Raw genomic sequence first — 18759 nt, forward strand, 5'->3', positions numbered from 1 at the left:
ATAGGTCAGCAGGGCTGGAAGGTATTTCAGAGGCCCTTAATGCCTGGTGCAGAAATCCCCTCCCTTCCCTCATTCTGTTTCTGGGGGTTTTGGGAACAGTGGGGACTGCATTTGAGGAACTGGGGAGGGGGGCCTGCCTGCCATTCCACTTTTTTTCCTTGAGTTTCCTCATTCTCCTGTTTCTCTTCCCCATTCCCGGGCCACAATGATGTAGGTAAGGAGTTCACTGCCTGCAGCTGGAGGCCTCCAGGGAGGGGAATGGCCAGGCCGGACTGAGTGGGAGGAAGTGAAATTGGGCTCCAGGAGGGGGGTTTCTGAACAGAGGGCCTGGCAAAACGAAGTCTGGAGGGCCAAGGACCAGCTTTGGGAGCAGGAGGGGCGGAGATCTGCCCTGGGAGATGAGCTTCCTCCGACACCCAGTAGCTGCCCTGCTCAGCTGGGGCAGCCAGTCCGTTCCCATTTACAGTCCAATCCCTAGGGCCCCTGCCAGGGCGGCGGGCATAGGCATCTCCAGAGTTGTGGGTGCGAGTTGTGTCTGAATTTCCCATCACTGACCTGGCTGCCTGACCGGAAACAGCCCTGGAGGCCCCCTGGGGCCAAGGGACCCAGGCGTAGTGGGGGGAGAGCGGACTGAGACCCCTTGTCAGGCTGGGGTCAGCAGATGAGAGGCCAGGGCCCTTTGGGGAAGTTGGATGGGTTTTTAATACACTTTTTCTGAGCTTTTTCCCACAACCCCCCTCTGGGAGGGAAAATCCTTTGGAGCCAAAGGGTGAACATTCCTAGAACTCGTGTGAGTCTCTGTGGGCTGTGGAGGAGCCAGCTGGGAAGGGGCTGGACTAAAGCATCAGCTTCTGGCATCTGAGTTCCTTCAGGGCTCAGCAGTGACAGAGGAGGGTCGTGGAAGCTTAGGTTCCATACCCCCACTGCTTTTTCCCAGCCGAGGGCATGGGCAAGTGACACTTGTGAGCCTTGGTTTCCCCCTGTGTGAAATGAGGTAATAATAGGTTTGTGGTAGGCATATAATGAGCCTGGCATGGAAAGGTTCAATTACAGGTGGTGGTGATTTTCCTCATTACCATCATTAGTGTTATTGTTACTGGCTGTGGAATGTTTGTTCATCAGCTTCCCTTGAGCACCACCTGCGCTAGCAGCTCTGGGGTTTCCTGAGTTCTGGGAGAAGAATTCTGGAGTCCTTGGACAGGGTGAGATGTTGGTGAATCCCGGCTCTTATGGCCTTGCTTAACAACCCCCCCGCCTCAGTTTCTTCATCTGTCAAGTGGGTGTGATATTAGTACCTACTTCTTTAGGGTCATTGGAACCATAAATGAGTGAATTCGGGAGGAAGAATAGTAATAAGGAAGAGATGATGGTTATCTTGTTGCGTGTGCCTTGCTTGTTTTCCTTCTCCTTCCCCTCCCCCATTCTTCTGAATCCTGGGCTTGATCCTTCTCCATTAAACAGAACTTTCTAACACAAATTCGTTCCTGTAGAACTACTGCAGTATAGCAGTAGCCTGGGCCCAGCGGGTGCTGGGGAGCCCTGCAGCAGTTCAGCCTGTAGGCGCCGGTGGGTGTCTGGGTCTGGCTGTGCCACCTCCTGGATGGAGCTTCCTCGAGGGCAGAGGGGGCAGTGTTGGAGGCACTTGGAGGGACGTTCCAGCTGCCCGTCCCCCACACTGCCCACCCTGAGTGGGAGAGACAGAGCACATAAAGCACTCAGTGCTGGCCTTGGCACTCAATTAATAACAGACACTGTTGTTGTTGTTGTTGTTGTTATTCAAATGAGAGGACTTCTCTGTTCAGTTCTTGCTTCTCGCAGTAGCAGCATGGATTTTGGAACCAAATCTGAGCTTTGCCAGCTTCTAGCTGTGAAGCCTTGGACAAGTTACCTGACCTCTCTGGACCTCAACTGCCCAGTGGGGGTTCCAGCTTCTCTCGGGTATATGATCCTATATGTGAGTTCATATGTGAAGGGTATGAGCCTGGCACAGAGCAGGGACTCACACTGTGTTGAGTATACTTGCTATGGCTGTGTGACCTTGGGCTTGTCCCTTAACCTCTCTGAGCTGTGGATTTCCTTGTCTATGAATGAGAGCACTAATAGGTTTGTTTTGAGAAGAGGCAGGCACAGTGCCTGGCATGCAGTCGGTGCTTAATAAGAGCTATTGCTGTTAATGCCTGAGAGGGAGACTGGCACTTAATTGCCAGGTTTCCTGGGAAAATGGTCCCTGGGGGCCGTGGGGTGGTCAGCATCTTTGGCGGGGCAGAACAGGAAGCTGCTTCCATCTGGCAGACGAAAGAAGCCTGCCTCAGAGAGTCCAGAGGTGTAATACAAGTTGCTTGTTCCCAGCCAGACCCTGTTCCCAGCTGCCCTCCCTCCCTGAGGAAACTGAGGCCAGCAGGCTGCCCAGGGGAAGTGACTCAGCTAGGGTCACTGGCTGAGTCAGGCCTAATTGGACCCAGGAGCCCTGTGCCCCAGCTCCCTGGCTTCCGGGGCCTGAGGTCCCTTAGGGACTGGGCAGGTCCAAACCGCAGCTGGACACCACTGACTTGGGCCCAGAAACCTGGATGACCAGCATTCTTCAGTGGGGACTCTGGGGTCCCAATGGTCATCCCTGGGCCGCTCAGTCCTTCTGACCGCAGGGGCAAGGGGCACTTCCCCAGGAGAGCAAGTCCTCCTGGTGTCTCCCGGCTCCGCCCCGTCCGGAAACCCAGCAGCTGAGCAGATGGCTGGAAGATTTTTCCTCCCACGCCACCCTGTCAGGGGTCGGCTAGGGGGGCCGGGCTGCAGGCTTCCTCGTGAACCAGGCAGCGGAGCCCCTGGGGGCCTGCCCGGATGTGGGCCCCCACCCCGCTGGCTGGGGTGTAGCGGGGGAGAGCCTGCCACTGCCCTGCATGTCCCCAGGGAGGCCTGGGGGGAGGAAGTCTGTGCCCGGCTCATCGGGAGCAGACTCACAGGGCGCCTGAGGGGGAGGCCTTGGCCCTGAGGGGCTGGCGGCCTGGAAATGCGATTAGGGGAGGTGGACACAAAAGAGGACCATTGGCACAAAATGGGTCCTTTTGAGAGCTGGCACTCCTGTCATGTCACTGGAAGAGAGTCCCAGAGAGGATGATGAGTGTGGAGAGAGGCGCACAGGAGCGGGAGGGCTTGAGGGCTCCCGTCCTGATATCCTGAAGAGGCAACACCGTCTGGGGGCCTTGGGACACGTGGAGCTGACAGGCTGCCCTGCCATCTCTCCTCCACCCAGGGGCACTTAAAGGGAGAAGTCCTGTCCTGGGATGGGGGTGGCTTAGAGAGTTCTGCCTATTCTTGGGGCGGGGGGGCGGGATGGGCCTGGCTCTCCCCACCTCCCGAAGCCTAGCCGGGCTGTTGGCCGGGGTGTCAGGCGGGGGTGGGGGCAGAGGAAGCCAGAGGACATTTCCTGTTCTGGCAGACTGCGCTGGTGTGATAAATGTCCTCGGGCACTCGGTGACCCCAGAGAGAGTGCCTCAGGGCTCCCTGGCTGCCCAGTGGTCTAGGAGAGACCCCACTTCTCAGCCTCCCTAGGGCCCCAGAACCTCTGCTCTGAACCTCCCATAGGTTCGTCTACAGTCTGACCCAGCATGAGTGGTGTGAAAGGGCAGTGGGCCTCCTGCCAGGCTGTGTGTTGGAATCCCCTCAACTCTCTGGGCCTTCTTGGACGGGGGGATCTGGGCTCCCAGAGAAAGTCGGTGCTGCAGGCAGGAGAGGCAGAAATGCTTCCAGCAGCCTGGAATGAACCTGGAGGGCTCCTTGGAGGAGACGTCTTCCTCAGATGGTGTAAGACTTCCTGCCTAAACATCTGTGAGCTGTAGACCTGGGTGCGGATGGAGGCTCTGAACTGGCTCATTTTAAGTTCACTTGACACAATTTAAAATATTCTCCCTGAGCCTTGGCAGGTGAAATTCCCACAGGTGGGTAAGGGCCTTCTCTGCACCTGGGCCTGATAATGCAGCAGGAAATATTAGCTTGCCCGGATTCCATTATTACCCGGGGTGATGGGACAGAGGAGAGGCTTTGAGCCTCAGTCTCTGGGGTCCTGAGGCTTGGTGTAGGATGCATTGCTATCTGCCTGAACAAGGGGTCCCCGCCAAGCACTGGCTGAGGCTTCAGAGCCCGCCGCAGGTTGCCCTTAGCAGGGATGCTGTGGACACTCTTGTTTTAAACTTGGGGGCCTGAAAGGCAGACCCACCTCCCCTCCCTTGCGACATGAGCCCCAGGATGGGCACAGAAGTAGCTGCCCCCACCTCTGTGGGTGTGCGGTGGGGAATTGGGGGGTGGGGCGCCAGAATGCAATCCGATCTCACTGTTCTTGTTGCCTCATCCTTGTCCCTTACCCTGCTGGGGGATTTGGGGAGATCTTGGACCCCTACTTCCTTATCCAGCAGAACTCCCTGTTCTCAAAGCCCTGGATGAAGAGTCGGGAGGGACCCCCAGGACTTGCAGGCCCTCTGTGACGGCTATTCATCCCTTTGGTTGCCCAGATTCCTAGATGCTCCCATGGGTGGGGAGGGTATTGGAGGGGAAAAAATGCGCCAAAGACCCCTCTCCTCATACCTGCTAGCTGAAGCCTGGGGGGCTCCTGGGAACCCACAGGTCATTAGTAGTTGCTTTTCCTGCCAAGAGCTTCTAGGCCCTGTTCCCAGGGTTGGCGTGATCTGATCAGTTGTTCTTCCTCTGTGTCTGGCACATAGTAAACACTCAGTAAATGCTACCTCCTGGGCCAGGGCCCAAAGAGGGGACCACCTTCCTGTGGCCTGGCTGCCTGCCCTGGCCAGGAAAGCTCCCAGGCGTGGCCCCCTCCCCAACACAGGCCACAGCTGAGTGCTCTGGCTGGTGGCTTCCTGCCCAGAGCTCCTGCCGGAGCTGCCTAAGCAATGCTTCTCCCCTGAGAAGGCCTTGTGTTCAGGCTTCTGTGACCCACCCCCCCTGCCCTGCCCCCTTCCTGGCCCAGCCAGTGAAGCCTGTGAGACTCTGCCTGTGGCTTCTTACAGCAGGCGGGTTTGATATTCTCTGGAGCTGGTACCCCTCTTTTCGAACAATAGTAACAGCAGCAGCCACTTGTTTCTTGAGCCCTGTGCTGAGGACCCCACAGATAGCAGTTCTTAGAATGCTCCTAGTGAATGTCCAGAGAAAAATATGAACCTATTTTACAGATGGGGAGGGGAGCCCTCTCTCCTGCAGCATGCAGCGAGGAAGTGGCAGAATGAGGATGTGAACCCAGATTTGGTTGGTATCTCCACCGTGGTGAGCTCATTTGTGGTGGTGGGTTTCTCAAAGCCCGTCAGCCTTTTGTCAGTCCATGAAGGTCAGGGGCATGATTGCAAGAGTATGACTGTCAAACAGCAGCCCGCCTCAACCCTGAGAATTCACCACTTCATGCAACTTCAGCATTTCTGGAGTTGCTGTTCTGACATGCCCCATGGAGTGGGCCGGAGTGCCGTGGCCCTTGGCTGCTGGGGCAGATGCTGAGGGAGATGGACGGTGAGCAGTACTGCTCACTATAGCTGGTGCTCCCTGCGACTGAACAGGCTTTTAATCCCAGCTGTGCCCCTTGTGGGCCTTGTGACCTTGGACAGACCATTCCTCCCCCACCTTGGCTTTCTCATCCATCAAATGGGCATAATGCTGGGACTGCCCCTGCTGATGGGGAATAAACATGTGAAAAAATGCAAAGTATTTAGCACAGAGCAGGGCACATAGTGTGAAATAGCGTCATTTATTGTTGTTTTTAAAATTTTCACCCTGTGGCTATTTTCCAACCACTTGTTCAGAGTCGCTGGGGCCTCCTGACTCCAGCAGGACCTGAGTGAGTGAAGTCACTCAGTCGTGTCCGACTCTGTGACCCCATGGACTGTAGCCTACCAAGCTCCTCCATCCATGGGATTTTCCAGGCAAGAGTACTGGAGTGGGTTTCCATTTCCTTTTCCAGGGGATCTTCCCGACCCAGGAATTGAACCTGGGTCTCCCGCATTGTAGGCAGATGCTGTACTGTCTGAGCACCAGAAGGACCTGAGTGAGGCCTTTCTGTCTTCTCCTCTGGACACTCGTTCACTGGGCACTAAGTCTTCCTTGTGGTGTGCGTTTGGGCACTGATCAGGTGTTTTGTGGGGGGCTTCTGTGTGGGGTTCGCATTGATCGCTAGCCATGGGAGATCTGTGCTTCAGTTTAAGCACCTGTAAAATGGGAGCAATTATTGACCCTACCTGCTAGTGCTGTTGTTAAGCCTGGGAAAGTTAATGTTTTGCAAAAGCAGTTAGAAAAATGCCTGATGTTTAGCAAGTATTGAGTACACACCACTCTTCCTGTGGGGAACTGGAGTAGGGGGCCCAGTGAGGAGGGCTGCTGGCCCCTGCCTGAGTGGTGAGGGAGCTTGGAGTGGGCACAGCTGTTCCGAGAAGGCTCTTCCCAGGGTTGGTCCTGCAGCTGGGCTTCAGGTCTCTGATGTACAGGGTCGGACAGGGTCAGGTGTTCCAGACAAAGGGACAGGCCTGGGTGCCCAGGCAGTGGGTTGGCCCAGCAAGAAGTGCTCATCAGTGAATGCTGGCCAGCACACACCTGCTGGAGGAGCCAGAGGTTGCAAATCCAGCCAGCTTCTTGTATTCCTACCTTCATTCATTCCGCAGGTGTTTATTGGGCTCCTGCTGCATGCTAGGACTTGGGGTTGGAGCTGGAAGTGGCTCCTGGCATTGTGGAGTTCACAGTCTGGTAGGGGAGAGAGTCACTCATTAAATAATCATAGTGACTGAATGAGAGCACGTGTGCTGAAAGACAAGTTCAGGACTCAGTCACCAGTGAGCTCAAGGAAGGCTTCTGAGTGAGACTGGGAGCAGGCAGGGCACAGGGACACCTGATGCAGTGGCCCAGCAGCAGCCAGTGTGAGGGCCGATCACACAAGGTCTTGTGGATGGGACAGGCACTTGGGCCTGGAATCTGGTTCCCCAACCTGTGAGCACAGTGCTGTATCAAGGTGTGGGGTTGCCAAGGGGTTAGCCAAGGACAGGTTACCCATACTTTCAGGTAAAACCCTCTCCTTCAGTGACAGGGTGGTTTTCTTGGAGTGTGGTGGCCAAGGACACATGTGGCCCCTCTTCCTTCCCTTCTGCCCACTGTGTACAAAGTGCCTCCTGTGTGTAGCTGCCAAGGGCCCTGTAGTGTGCAAAGTTGTCAAGTGTGTGCACAGCACCCTCCCAGCTAAAGCAGTGGCACCCACTGCATGCCTTCTGGGCTATGCTGCTGTGATCGGCTGCAGGGTCACCACTAGGACATGGAGATGTAGAATGGGGTGGGGCAGAAAGAACCCCAGTTTCTAGGTTCAGAGTCTCACCTTGAGTCCCCTTACAAGGACTTCTTTCAAGGTCTTAGAAGGTGGATACTGTGCTGCTCCCCATTTGACAGATGAAGAAACTAGGGTTCAGAGAGGTCCGATGAGAGGCACACAGCCAGTACTTTTGTGTGTTTGTGTATAATGTAGCTCCAGGAGAGCAGGAATTTCTCTGTCTGGTTCGCTCCTGTATCCTCAGGGCCTAGCACAGTGCCTGGCACACAGTAGGTCCTCAGTAATATCAGGGTAGGGTGAATAGGCGTCCATGAGTGTGTGGTCCTCAGCAGGGGCCCAGGCCCAACCTGGCTAGGTTGGAAGGAAGTACAGTACTGATGGTAAGGAGAGAGGGCCAGGGTTCAGCACCGTGGACAGCAGAGGGTAGGGGGCTTCTGCACTTTGATTGTGTAGGAGCCCCAGTTGCGATGAACAGGCAAGGGTCACCTGTCCCAACATTCCCCCATCAGAGCAGGAAGTACCTTTGTACCCCTTTTGAGTCTTGTTAGTTTATTCCTTTTTATCTTTTATGTTTATTTTTATTACACCAATAATACACTCTTATTGTAACATTGATTACAAGACTTATTAGGCTTTCCTTAGGTTCCAAAGCCTTTCCATTTAATTCAGTGAATCCTCATAACACTTCTATGAGGTAGGTGCAACATGTTCCCCATTTTACAGATGGGGCAAGCAAGGCAGAAAGACATCAACGAACCCAGGGTAACAACTAGTAAGCAGTGGGATTTGAATCTAGGCTCCAGGCGCCATGTTCTTAACCAGATTTTCTAGAGACAAGTAATAAATCTTCCTTGGTTACTTCCCCTCTTGCACCCCAACTTCTGACTCTTCCCCACAGGTCACTACTATTGCTGCATGGGTTTGCTCCTGCCACATCTTTCTTGCCCATCACTTAAATACATTTATGTACACATAAGAATTGGTAGTTTTGCTTTGTATGTTCATGTAAATGGGATCATGAATGGTTTGTATTGCTCAGTGGTTTGCTTTTTCCCTTGATGCTGTGCCCTGGAGACGTCCCAAGATGGTAGCATCAATCTTCTTCCTTTTGGAATATGCTGTAGCACATTCTGGCCTGCAGACGTATCCCAGTTTGTTTCACCAGTCTCTGACTGATAGGCGTTTAGGTTGTATTCGATGTTATTAATCGCCCAGTCGTGTGAGACTCTTTGCTACCCCATAGACTGTAGTGCACCAGGCTCCTCTGTCCATGGGATTTCCCAGACAAGAATATTGGAGAGGGTTGCCATTTCTTCTCCAGGGGATCTTCCCAACTGCTGCATTCGAAAGAGGATTCTTTACTGCTGAGCCACCTAGGAAGCCCTTAGGTTGAATTTACCTTTTCCCTGGCTCAAACGGTGAAGAATCAGCCTGTGATGTGGGAGACCTGGGTTCGATCCCTGGGTTAGGAAGATCCCCTGGAGAAGGGAATGGCAACCCATTCCAGTATTCTTGCCTGGGAAATCCCATGGACAGAGGAGACAGGCAGGCTGCAATCCATGGGGTCACAAAGTCTCACATGACTGAGCAACTAAGCACAGCACTTTTTCCCTATTATAAATGTTGGGGCAGGAAACACCTGGAAGGGGACTGTCCTGTACACGTGTCTCTGCTCAGGTGGGAAACTGTTTCTCTTGACTACTTACAAGGGGAATTACTAGGTCTGAAAATGATCCTCCCAAGCTGCCGGCCCAAAAGGCTGTACTCCCCCAGTACCCGCAACATTGTAGGGGAGTGCTCATTTTGCTGCATTTCACCAGCATTGGGTATTAAGGTAATTTTTGCTTTTTGAGGTAGTGCCTGGTGACCAGCATCTCTGGCAGTGGTATTGTGGTGGTCTGCCCAGCCGTCCACTCCCTCCTCTGTTGCGCACTCCCCACCGTGTCTTTCAGCCTGGCCACTCCACCTCGGTCTCCGCCATGAATGGGCCCACCCTGCAGTCCTCCTCGGCCTCGTCTGCGTCTTCGGCCTCCACCTCGGCGGCGGCCGCCCCGTCCCCGCGGGGCTGGAGCGAGTTCTGCGAGCTGCACGCGGTGGCCGCGGCCCGGGAGCTGGCCCGGCAGTACTGGCTCTTCGCCCGCGAACACCCGCACCACGCGCCGCTGCGCGCCGAGCTCGTGTCGCTGCAGTTCACCGACCTCTTCCAGCGCTACTTCTGCCGCGAAGTGCGTGAGGGCCGGGCGCCCGGGCCGCCGGCACCCCGGGCCGCCCCCGCCGCCCCCGCGCGCGACTACCGTGAGACGGGCCGTGGGTCCCCGGCCAAGGCCGAGGCGGCCCCCGCCGAGCCGGGCGCCGGCCCCGCCGCCCCCGCGCCCGCCCCCGGCCTGCCCAAGGCCCGCAGCTCAGAGGAGCTGGCCCCGCCGCGACCGGCCGCCACCTGCTCGCTCCGGCACCTGCGCCACAGCCTCCGCCACATCTTCCGCCACCGCTCAGCCGGCGAGCTGCCCGCGGGCCCCGTCGCCACCAACGGGGAGGCCGGCGAGGCCCCGGCCAGGCCCGGCCTGGCCAGGAAGCTCCTGCCCTGGAGCCTGGCCCGGGAGCCGCCGCCTGAGGCCCTCAAGGAGGCGACCCTGCGGTACAGCCTGGCCGACGAGGCCTCCATGGACAGCGGGGCGCGCTGGCAGCGGGGGCGGCTGGCGCTGCGGCGCACGGGCCCCGACGGCGCAGACCGCCTGCTAGAGCTCTTCGACCCGCCCAAGGTAAGACCCCGCGCGCACGTGGCTCCGGGTGGTGACACTTTCCCAGCAGGTAGCTGCAGAGTGCCCAGGGGACTTTTAAAAAGTAAACTGTTCCCTCAGAGAATCATTTCCCATTTTTAGGTAGTACAGAGCTCCCTTAGACGCCACACTCAGCTTTGCTTCGTGTTTCTCTGTTACAATGCCATGCACGTTCGTCGTATAATTAAGGAATAAACGTTAGAACGTGACTGTTAACTGGACTCTGAGGGTCCTTTGGATTCCCCTGGTTTTCCCCTAAGGTCCCTTTTCTGCCTCAGGACACCAAGTTTGATGTAGTCGTTATGTGTTCTTAGGCACCTCTTGGCTGTGATGAATGGTTCTTCAGCCTTGTTTCCAGCGGCCTTGGCAGTTTTCAGCAGCACTGGTCAGGGATTTTGTAGAATATCCAGGGACACCATACATGGGCATCATGTGGGCTGGTGGCAGCCTGGTTCAGGGTCCTTGAAAAGCCTGACCCAGGTTGACCCTGACAAATAGGATTTCTCCTAAGGAGTTAAAAACTGTGGTGGAATTCCTTAGAGGCCTTCCATGCTTTGTGAATGTCTTACTTTCTTTGAAGTTTAGATTTTTTTGGGGGGGGGTCTTTTGGGACACAGTTCCAGTGGTGCAGTTGAGGCTGAAGGCTCGTTGTCTTCTGGACACCTGTAGGACTCCGTCTTTGACCAGATGTGTCAAGCTGATGGGATCCTGTGGCCTGTAATTCCCTTCTCTTTGTGGTTCTGTTATGTCCTAGGCCCTTAGTCTAGAGAGTGAGCAAAGCAGATCCCAGCTCTGGGGGGTGGGGGGGGGGTCACCGTCTGGGTGGAGGAGACCAACAATTACTCATTCATTCAAAAAATACTTGTTTAGCAACTGCTCAGCACTAGCTGCTTGGGAAGCTGGTGTCCTGGTGGGGCTATTGAAGGAGTAAAATGACCAATGAACTTGGAATTATAAATTGTATCTTGTGTTCTGAAAGAAAGAAATGGAACCTCTGGGAGGAGGTCCTAATTTGGGGGTGGGATGGGATGTTGTCAAGGAAGCCCCTTGTGTGAAGTACCTTTCCTTTTTAAACTTCTCTGTGGAGTCATACTCACATGCTGAGCCGTGTGAAGTGCGTCTGAAACTTCACAAGGATCTCTGTGTTTGTACACCCAGTGGCCCAGTGCCCTGGGGGGCTCCCTCACACCTCTTCCACATCAGCACCCACCCCCCCACACACATTGACTCATGCCCCTATGGATTGCATTTCTCTGTTTTGAACTTCATATAAATGGAATTGCACAGTCTGTGTGTGCGTGCTAAGTCGCTTCAGTTGTGTCTGACTCTGTGGGACCCCATGGACTGCAGCCTGCCAGGCTCTGTCCATGGGATTCTCTAGGCAGGAATACTGGAGTGGGTTGCCATGCCCTCCTCCAGGGGATCTTTCTGACCAGGGATGGAACCCCCATCTGTTACATCTAACCCGCCTTGGCAGGCGGGTTCTTTCCCACTGGGGCAACCTAGGAAGACTGGAATCGCACAGTACATTGGTTTTTATGTCTGGCCTCTTTCACCCAGTATGTTCTGGCCTCTTTCACCCAGTATGTTCTAGACATTTGCTCGTGCTCTTGGATGTACTAGAGTTTGTTTCTTTTTATGGCTGAGTAAATCCAGTCTGTTGTATGGATGTCCTTCAATTTGTTTATCCGTTTACCGATTGGTGGATATTTGGATTGTTTCTGCTTTGGGACTTTTACAAATCATGCTGTAATGAAATTTGTTCTGAGGTCTTTGTATGGACATATGCTTCCATTTCCCTTTGGTAGATTCCTAGAAGTGCTAGGTCATATGGTAAGTGCACGTTTAACTTTGTAAGAAACCTCTAAATTTTTCTACAAATTGACAGCACAGTTTTGCATCCTCATCAGCAGTGTATGAGTCTTTTTTTTCTTCTCTTCAATGGATGTATACTGGTATCTCAAATTGCAGCTGTAATTTGTATTTCCCTGACTTATGAAGTTGAGCACTTTATCATGTGTTTATTGGCCATTGGGACTGGCTCTTTTTTCAAGTGTTTGTCATTTTTATTGAGTTGTCTGTCTGTTTCTTATTGATTTATAGTCTTTATATACCCTGAAGGCACTTTCTTTGTCCGTATCATCTTCTGCACTATGCTTATCTTTTTACTCTTTTAATGGAATCCTTTTGTGAACCTAAGTTCTTGATTTTAATGTAGTCTAAAGTTTATCGACTGCTTTCATTTATGGTTAGTGCTTTTTCTGTCCCATTAAAGGAATCTTTGCCTACCAAGGGTCATGAAGATCTTTCTTGTCTTGTCTTCTAAAAGCTTTATTGTTTGGGCTGAATCATATTGACAGGCCTTCACAAGATCCACCCTGAACTGCGGTGTGAGGCAGGGGTCACAGCTCTTCCAGTCCTGGTGCTGCATGCTGATGTGACCCTCTTTTTCCCATTGGGTCTCATGTGATGCTACTGTCAGCCTGAATCTAGTGTCCATCTGTGTGCTTCTGGACCTGCTGTTCCATTGGCCTGTGTGTCTATCCTATGCCAACACCACACTGTCTTAATCACCAAAGTTTAACTGTGAATCTTGAGGTAACTTTTTTTCCCCCAACTGTGCTGTGAGGCTTGTGGGAATCTTAGTTCCACAACCAGAGATTGAAACCCTGCACCCTCGTTAGTGAAAGCATGGAGTCCTAAGCACTGAGCTGCCACTGAGGAGGTGACTTTTGAACTGAGATCTTTTGTTTTTTGGCTGCACTGGGTCTTTGTTACAGTGAGTGGGCTTCTAGTTGAGGTTCTCAGACTTCAGAGCGCACGGTCTCAGCAGTTGTGGCGTCAGGGTTAGTTGCTCTGTGGCATGTGGGATCTTGGTTCACAGACCAGGAATCGAACCTACATCTCTTGCATTAGCAGGCAGATTCTTAACCATTGGACCACCAGGGAAGTCCCTGAACTAAGATCTTACTGAGGTAAGAATCGCTGGGTTTCAGGAACAGCATAGGGAAAAGGCACGGAGATGGGAAAGCATTTTGCATGTTTTTAAGAAAGCAGCACAGAAACGTGGTGGGGTCACAGAAGGGGAAGACGGCTCGCAGGGGAGGAGGTCCTGTGAAGAGTTAGTATTTTATTCCAGATGTAACATGAAGCTTTTGGAAAGTGCAGATAAAAACTTTATTCATTGTTTTAAAAAGTCTCAAGGCTCTGACACCATGAAAAGCAAATAACATCCCAGATACATGGTCTTACCTGCATGATAATGTGCGATTCCCTGTAAAACTTTTAAGAACTGCTGCTGCTTAAAACAAACCGTCTTAGAAAACACAGTGCCAGGAGTCAGGCGGACCCAAGTTCAAACAATGAATTCGCTTCTTTCTCAGCTGCAGATCCTTAGGCAGGTGGTGTCACCTCTCTGGGCCTCAGCTTCCTCCTCTATTGAGCTGAGCTTCTCAGAGCTCGCACTTTGCGTGGCTGTTGTGTTACCTGGGAGGGCGCCTCTGCTGAGCGCCCAGCACAGGGAAGGCTTGGCGTTTCTGGTGTTTCTTGTTGTTGTGGTTGTCGTAGTGAAATGATTTGGGGACTTATTATTTGGTAATAAGTCAGTGCAGATTTTTTTTACTGCTTTGGGCCCTTGGTACCTGGCTGGGATGCACGATCAAGGCTCCTGTTCTTCAGGAGCCCAGGGTCAGAGCAGCTGTCAGAGTTCTTAGGGCTCAGAAGTGGTGTCTGGCCTCGGAGAAGTGGGACCTGGGGGTGGCAGCTGGGTCCCTGGGCTCGCCCCTCCCCCCAGGCCACCTGGGCCTCTTTCACAGGCTTGAGAGTTGCTGTGTGACCTGGGTGTCCCCCACAAAGTAAGCAGCCCTGGTAGGGCATCTCCCACCCCCTCCACAGGGTATGTGAGCAGGTCCTAGCTTCGGGATTAGAACAGCCTGAGGCTCTTCTGAATGTTTCCTGGAGTGACTTGGATCATCCAGTCTAGGCTGAAGATACCTAGACTAGAAGTCTTGAGTGTGCCTGCCTACTGGGCAGCCTTGACCTCTGACCTCTGACCCTGGAGTTGTCTATGGGAGCAACTTCTTAATTTATTTTTTAATTGGAAGAAAGTTGTTTTACAATGTTGTCTTGCTCTCTGCCATACAACAACACAAATCAGCCATAATTATACATATATCAGCTCCCTCTTGAGTCTCTCTCTCCTCTCCCCCACCCTACCCCTATGCGAGCAACTTTAAACAAAGGCAGTGACTTCCCTGATGGTCCAGTGGTTAAGACTCTGTGGTTCCAGTGCAGAGGGTGCAGCTTCCATCTCTGGCAAGTGAACTAAGATCTCACATGCCAGGGCAGCTCAAAGAGTCAAGAAAGGCAAAGGAGGGTGTGACAGCAAAGGCTTGAGCTCTGGATTCACACCTGAGCTCTGTCACTTGGATGGTGCTCAGGCAGAAGAGGCTTGGAGGACGAGAACTGAGAGAGGGCACTGCCCAGGGACCTCACTTGGGGCGTGTGCCCCCCCTTCCCCCCGGAAATCTGAGGCCAGGTGGTCGGCAGCTCATGGGTCTGCCTCCCCTGGAGTTGGGTCAGAGCTCCGCCTCTGACCAGTGCCCCTGACCCGGTCAATTCTCCACTCACAGCCTCAGTCTAGTTGTCTGTAAAGTAGGCGTGATGGCAGCAGCCAGGGCTCAAGGCACCGTGAGGGCTGCGGTGGGAGGGAGCCGGCCATTACAGGCAGTGTATAAGCGGAGGCCACAGGCTGCTGCAGTGGACCTTCAGGGGGGTGGGAGGAGACAAGCATAGTTCGTTCCCAGAGTTCAAAGTCTAGTTTCAGTGGCATCGCTGCAGGTGGACAGGGGGCAGAACAGCCCTTCCTTCTGTGCGCTCGGGGGAGGCTGGGGATTGTCCCTGGGGGGTGGTCATCAGAGCCCCTTGGCAGGAAGTGACATCTGGGATGAGCGAAGGTGCTGCTCCTGGAAGACTGGGTAAAGGAGTCCCATGCTGAGGAACGGCAAGTGGGAAGGCCCTCGGGTGGGCATGAGCCAGGAGACTTGGAGGAACAGCCATGCAGCCAGGGGCTGGAGTAGAGGGCAGAAGGAGGGGTGAGGCTGGAAAGGTGACCGGGCTGGGTTGGGCGGCACCTGAGGGAGCACAGTGAGGATGTTAGGTTTCACACTGAGAGCAGTGGGAGCATGTGAAGGATTCAGGGCCAAAGGCGGGTGCGACACTTGCTCAGCAGTGGGAATGGGCTGGAGAAACCCTCTGGGGCTGCCTGTGGTCTTCCGGTGTCTGGGAGGATGTGGCATGATTCTTCTCCTAGAAGACCCTCTTGTCCTATGGCACCTCCCTCGGGCATCTCTGAGCTCAGGCTGGGGGCTGCTGAGGAAGCAGTATGTTTCCTTAAGTAAACAGTATTACTCACCAGGCATTGCCCTAAACACTTGACCCTCAAGTCCTTCCCATGAGGTCAAGCTTATCGGCCCGTTTGACAGATGGGAAAACCAAGGCCAGGAGAGGCAAAGAAACTCAGGAGCATGCTGCTAAGGAGATCTGAGCCCTGATCCCAACTGGTCCCTACTCCTGAGCCCCCAGCCACACTGCTGAACGGCCCCCCCTCCAGCCATGGGGTGCAGAGCACCAGCTCCTGGCCAGGCCAGGCCTAAGATGTGCCATCCTCGGCAGTTACAAACAAGAAAGATGGATTGATTGCCAATATTTATAAACCATAAAATGGAGAGGTTTCCTATAAGAGCCCAACTTCTGGTTTCTCATACGAATTGGTGGATTTGGCAGTGCTGGGCCAGGCTCACTCGGAGTGCACCCCAGCCTGGCCCCTGCGGAAGGAGAGCCTGACTGGGGTGAGGGGTGGGTCCCAAGGTCAGGGAGCAATTACAGGGGTTGGGATTGGCTACCCTGGAGGGCAGGGCTCTCCTAGGAGCTGGGATCCATTTTCAGTGGAGCGCATCTGGGCAGGCCATGGCCTCAGGGCCAGCCCTTTGCTGTTTCCAGTCTCAGTTTCCCCACATGTCCAGGCCTGGTTTGGCTGAGGGGGTCTCAGAGTCTGGCCAGCTTTGCTCGGTCTGAGGGCTGAGCCTTAGTTTCTCTCATCTGCACTGTGGGAGTATTGATGGAATTCTGTTAATAGTAGGTGCTGTTGAAAAATGCCCTTTTAGGCAGCATCTGTTTGGCACTTGTTATATACTAAGCATTTAACTGTCTGGGCTTCATTTACCCCTCACAGCAGCCCTGTGAGGGGGCTGCAGCAATTGGCCCTATATCACAGATGGGGAAATTGAGTTTAGGAGAGGGGAGGTGACTTGTCCACAGTCACACAGCTCAGAGCATCGGAGACGGGATGGGGAATTGGGCATTTGGGCTGCACCTGGTGCCCAGTGTGTCTCCAGAGTATCTACTGTTATCATGGGTGGCGGAGCTGGTGGTGGTTAGCCAGGGGCCCTACCCGGGTGGGTGGGGGTTGGTAGGGGGAGTGTCTGTTTTGAGTTCTCAGACCTGAAAAGGCTCCCCATGGCCATCATGTCCAGTGCCACCAATTTACAGCTGGGCACATTGAGGCCCGGACTCCCCTGGGTCCCTCTTGCACAGCGTGCCCTGCTGTTGGCCTCTGCTGCTCAGCCCAGAGAAGCCGTTGAGCAAGGAGGTGGGGGATCCTAGGGGACTCGGCCCACAGCCCTGAGCTCCCTCCTGCACTGCCAGCCCTCGTAGCCCCAAGAGGAAGTGGGTCAGTTGGCAGTGGCTGGACCGACTGGTCCTTAGGGTGGCTGGGGGCCGTCGGGCAGTGTGGTTCAGAGTCGTTCCCTCCTCTGCTTATGAGCTGTCCTTGGGCAAGTGACAGGGCCTCAGTTTCCTCGTCTGTAAAATGGGGGTGGTCCTGGCGCCCATACGTGTCATGAGCTGTGGATCCTGCAGGTGCTGACTGGGTGGGCAGGGGACCTGGCTGGGAGCAGTCAGTGCTCCTGGCAAGCAGCCTGGATGATGAAGGGGCTGAGAGTCTTGAGCGCAGCCTGGGGGTGAGGGCATTGCCCAACTAGCCCTTCAACCTCCCCTGACTCCGCTGTGCCTGCCTCCCGGGTGGGGAAACTGAGGCCCCAAGATGCAGAAGGAGCCACCGCTGGACCCTGGGGGCCGAGCCCAGAGCCCGTGCCCGAGTGTGGGAAAGAGGAAGCAGAGAGAGAGGGACGTCCGCCGGGGGCCGGCGGTTTCCTCTCGGAGGCAGGAGTGCGAGGAGGAAGAGGAGGGCTGGGCAGGAAGCGGCCATGCAGGCGGGAGGGGCAGCCTCCTGGGGGCTCGGACAGACCTGGGCCCGAGTCCCGTCCCTGCCCTTCTGCACTGTGCGGCCTCGGGAAGGGCACTTGGCCCTCCCTGTGCCTCATTTTCCTCAAGTACAAAGAGCTGAGTGGCGGCACCCACAGCAGGGCGATGGTGAACCAACCGCTGTCCCCGTGGCGGTGAGAGCCGGCCCCATGCAGGGGCTCTCAGCCAGGCTGAGCTGCTGCAGCTGCTACTTGTTACTAGTCATTTTCAGCACGGTGGGCACTGCATTCGACACATCCCATGCAGTCACCACAAACACTGGAAGGCGGAGACAGAGAGGACACTGTCTCTTAAGAGGAAAGAGGCATGGAGAGATATAGAGACTTGCCCAAGGCCACACAGCTGGCAGGTGGAAGAGCAGGAATGCAGTCTGCTGTGGGCCTGCCAAGGTCAGGGGCTTGTGTCAACCCCCAAACAGGCACAGAGACCACCCACTATAGCCCAGCAGACCCTTGTGGGCCCAGAGCCCCAATGATCCCCGGGGAGACAGGCGTGTAGAAGGCCAGTGCATCCCCAATCCCACCTTCCCAGGAGGACCAGGCGTCAAAGGCTTCTGGGGTGAGATGGGGTTTCTGTCCTCGCTCTGCTGGGGCTGCTGTGACCCAGGTGATTCCCCGTGCCTCTCTGAGCTGTGAAACGGGCAACCAAGGGGCTTGATCCGGGCCTTCCAGGGCTGGTGGGGGAAGGAAGGAAGGGGTGGTGGTAGGCAGGGCTCCCGTGGGGCCCCCAACCGCACACACAGCCGCCCTGTCTGCCCCTTATTGGGGTTTTGTGTAACATCGTTTTTTGAAAAGTACTTTGCCGCTTAGAAGAAACCCCCAACCACGCTGAAACCACGGGCAGATGGTATCGGTGTGCTTCCTTTCGGCTCAAATTCTGTGAATCCCAAGACTGGAAAGTGCCCCTGAATCCATCAGGGGGAGGGTGGCAAATGACAGTCATTTATCATCCCTCCATCCCCTTGCTCCTCGGGCCTGTGGCTGTTGTCAGCTTCTTGGAAGTTGATCTTTGGTTTTCCTTTGTTGGGGGACCGCATGTGGAGACACAGAACTGTGGAGTCTGCGCTGTGGACTTGGTGGCCAGGGGGCAGGGCACATGGACAGGTTTGGGTTCAGATCGTGGCTCTTGCGTCCTTGTTATGTGGCTTTGGGCTGAAAACCTGGCCTGTTTTGGCTTTGGTTTCCCATTTTGAAGAATGGGATGTCAGTCCTGCCCTCGCCGGGTGACCGAGTCAAAACCTGGCTCCTGGAGGGCCTGGCACAAGGTGTGAGGTGTTTCCTTCCTGAGGGGCAGCGGAAGGGACTTCCTGCGTGGGAAGTCACAGACCCTCGAGCTGGGTCCCCAGAGGCCCTCCCTGGGATA

General features: G+C 54.8%; 1 protein-coding gene across 7 annotated transcripts in view; it reads left to right on the forward strand.

Annotated features, from left to right (window-relative positions):
• SH2B3 (SH2B adaptor protein 3) overlaps window positions 1-18759 on the forward strand; it is a 37539-nt gene that overhangs the window by 1054 nt on the left and 17726 nt on the right. For 6 of the 7 annotated variants that reach the window (XM_086347833.1, XM_086347834.1, XM_086347836.1 and 3 more), the window contains exon 2: window positions 9250-10056. The exons of the other annotated variant lie outside the window; for it this stretch is intronic. In XM_086347833.1, the coding sequence (XP_086203959.1) occupies window positions 9277-10056 (780 nt within the window). In that variant the 5' untranslated portion in view covers window positions 9250-9276. The remainder of the gene's footprint in view (window positions 1-9249; window positions 10057-18759) is intronic. 7 annotated transcript variants of the gene reach the window in all.

The sequence above is a fragment of the Bos grunniens genome, chromosome 17 (assembly GCF_055505025.1).
Source record: "Bos grunniens cultivar Pamir isolate PY7600 chromosome 17, Bosgru_T2T1.0, whole genome shotgun sequence".
Taxonomy (NCBI): Eukaryota; Metazoa; Chordata; class Mammalia; order Artiodactyla; family Bovidae; genus Bos; species Bos grunniens.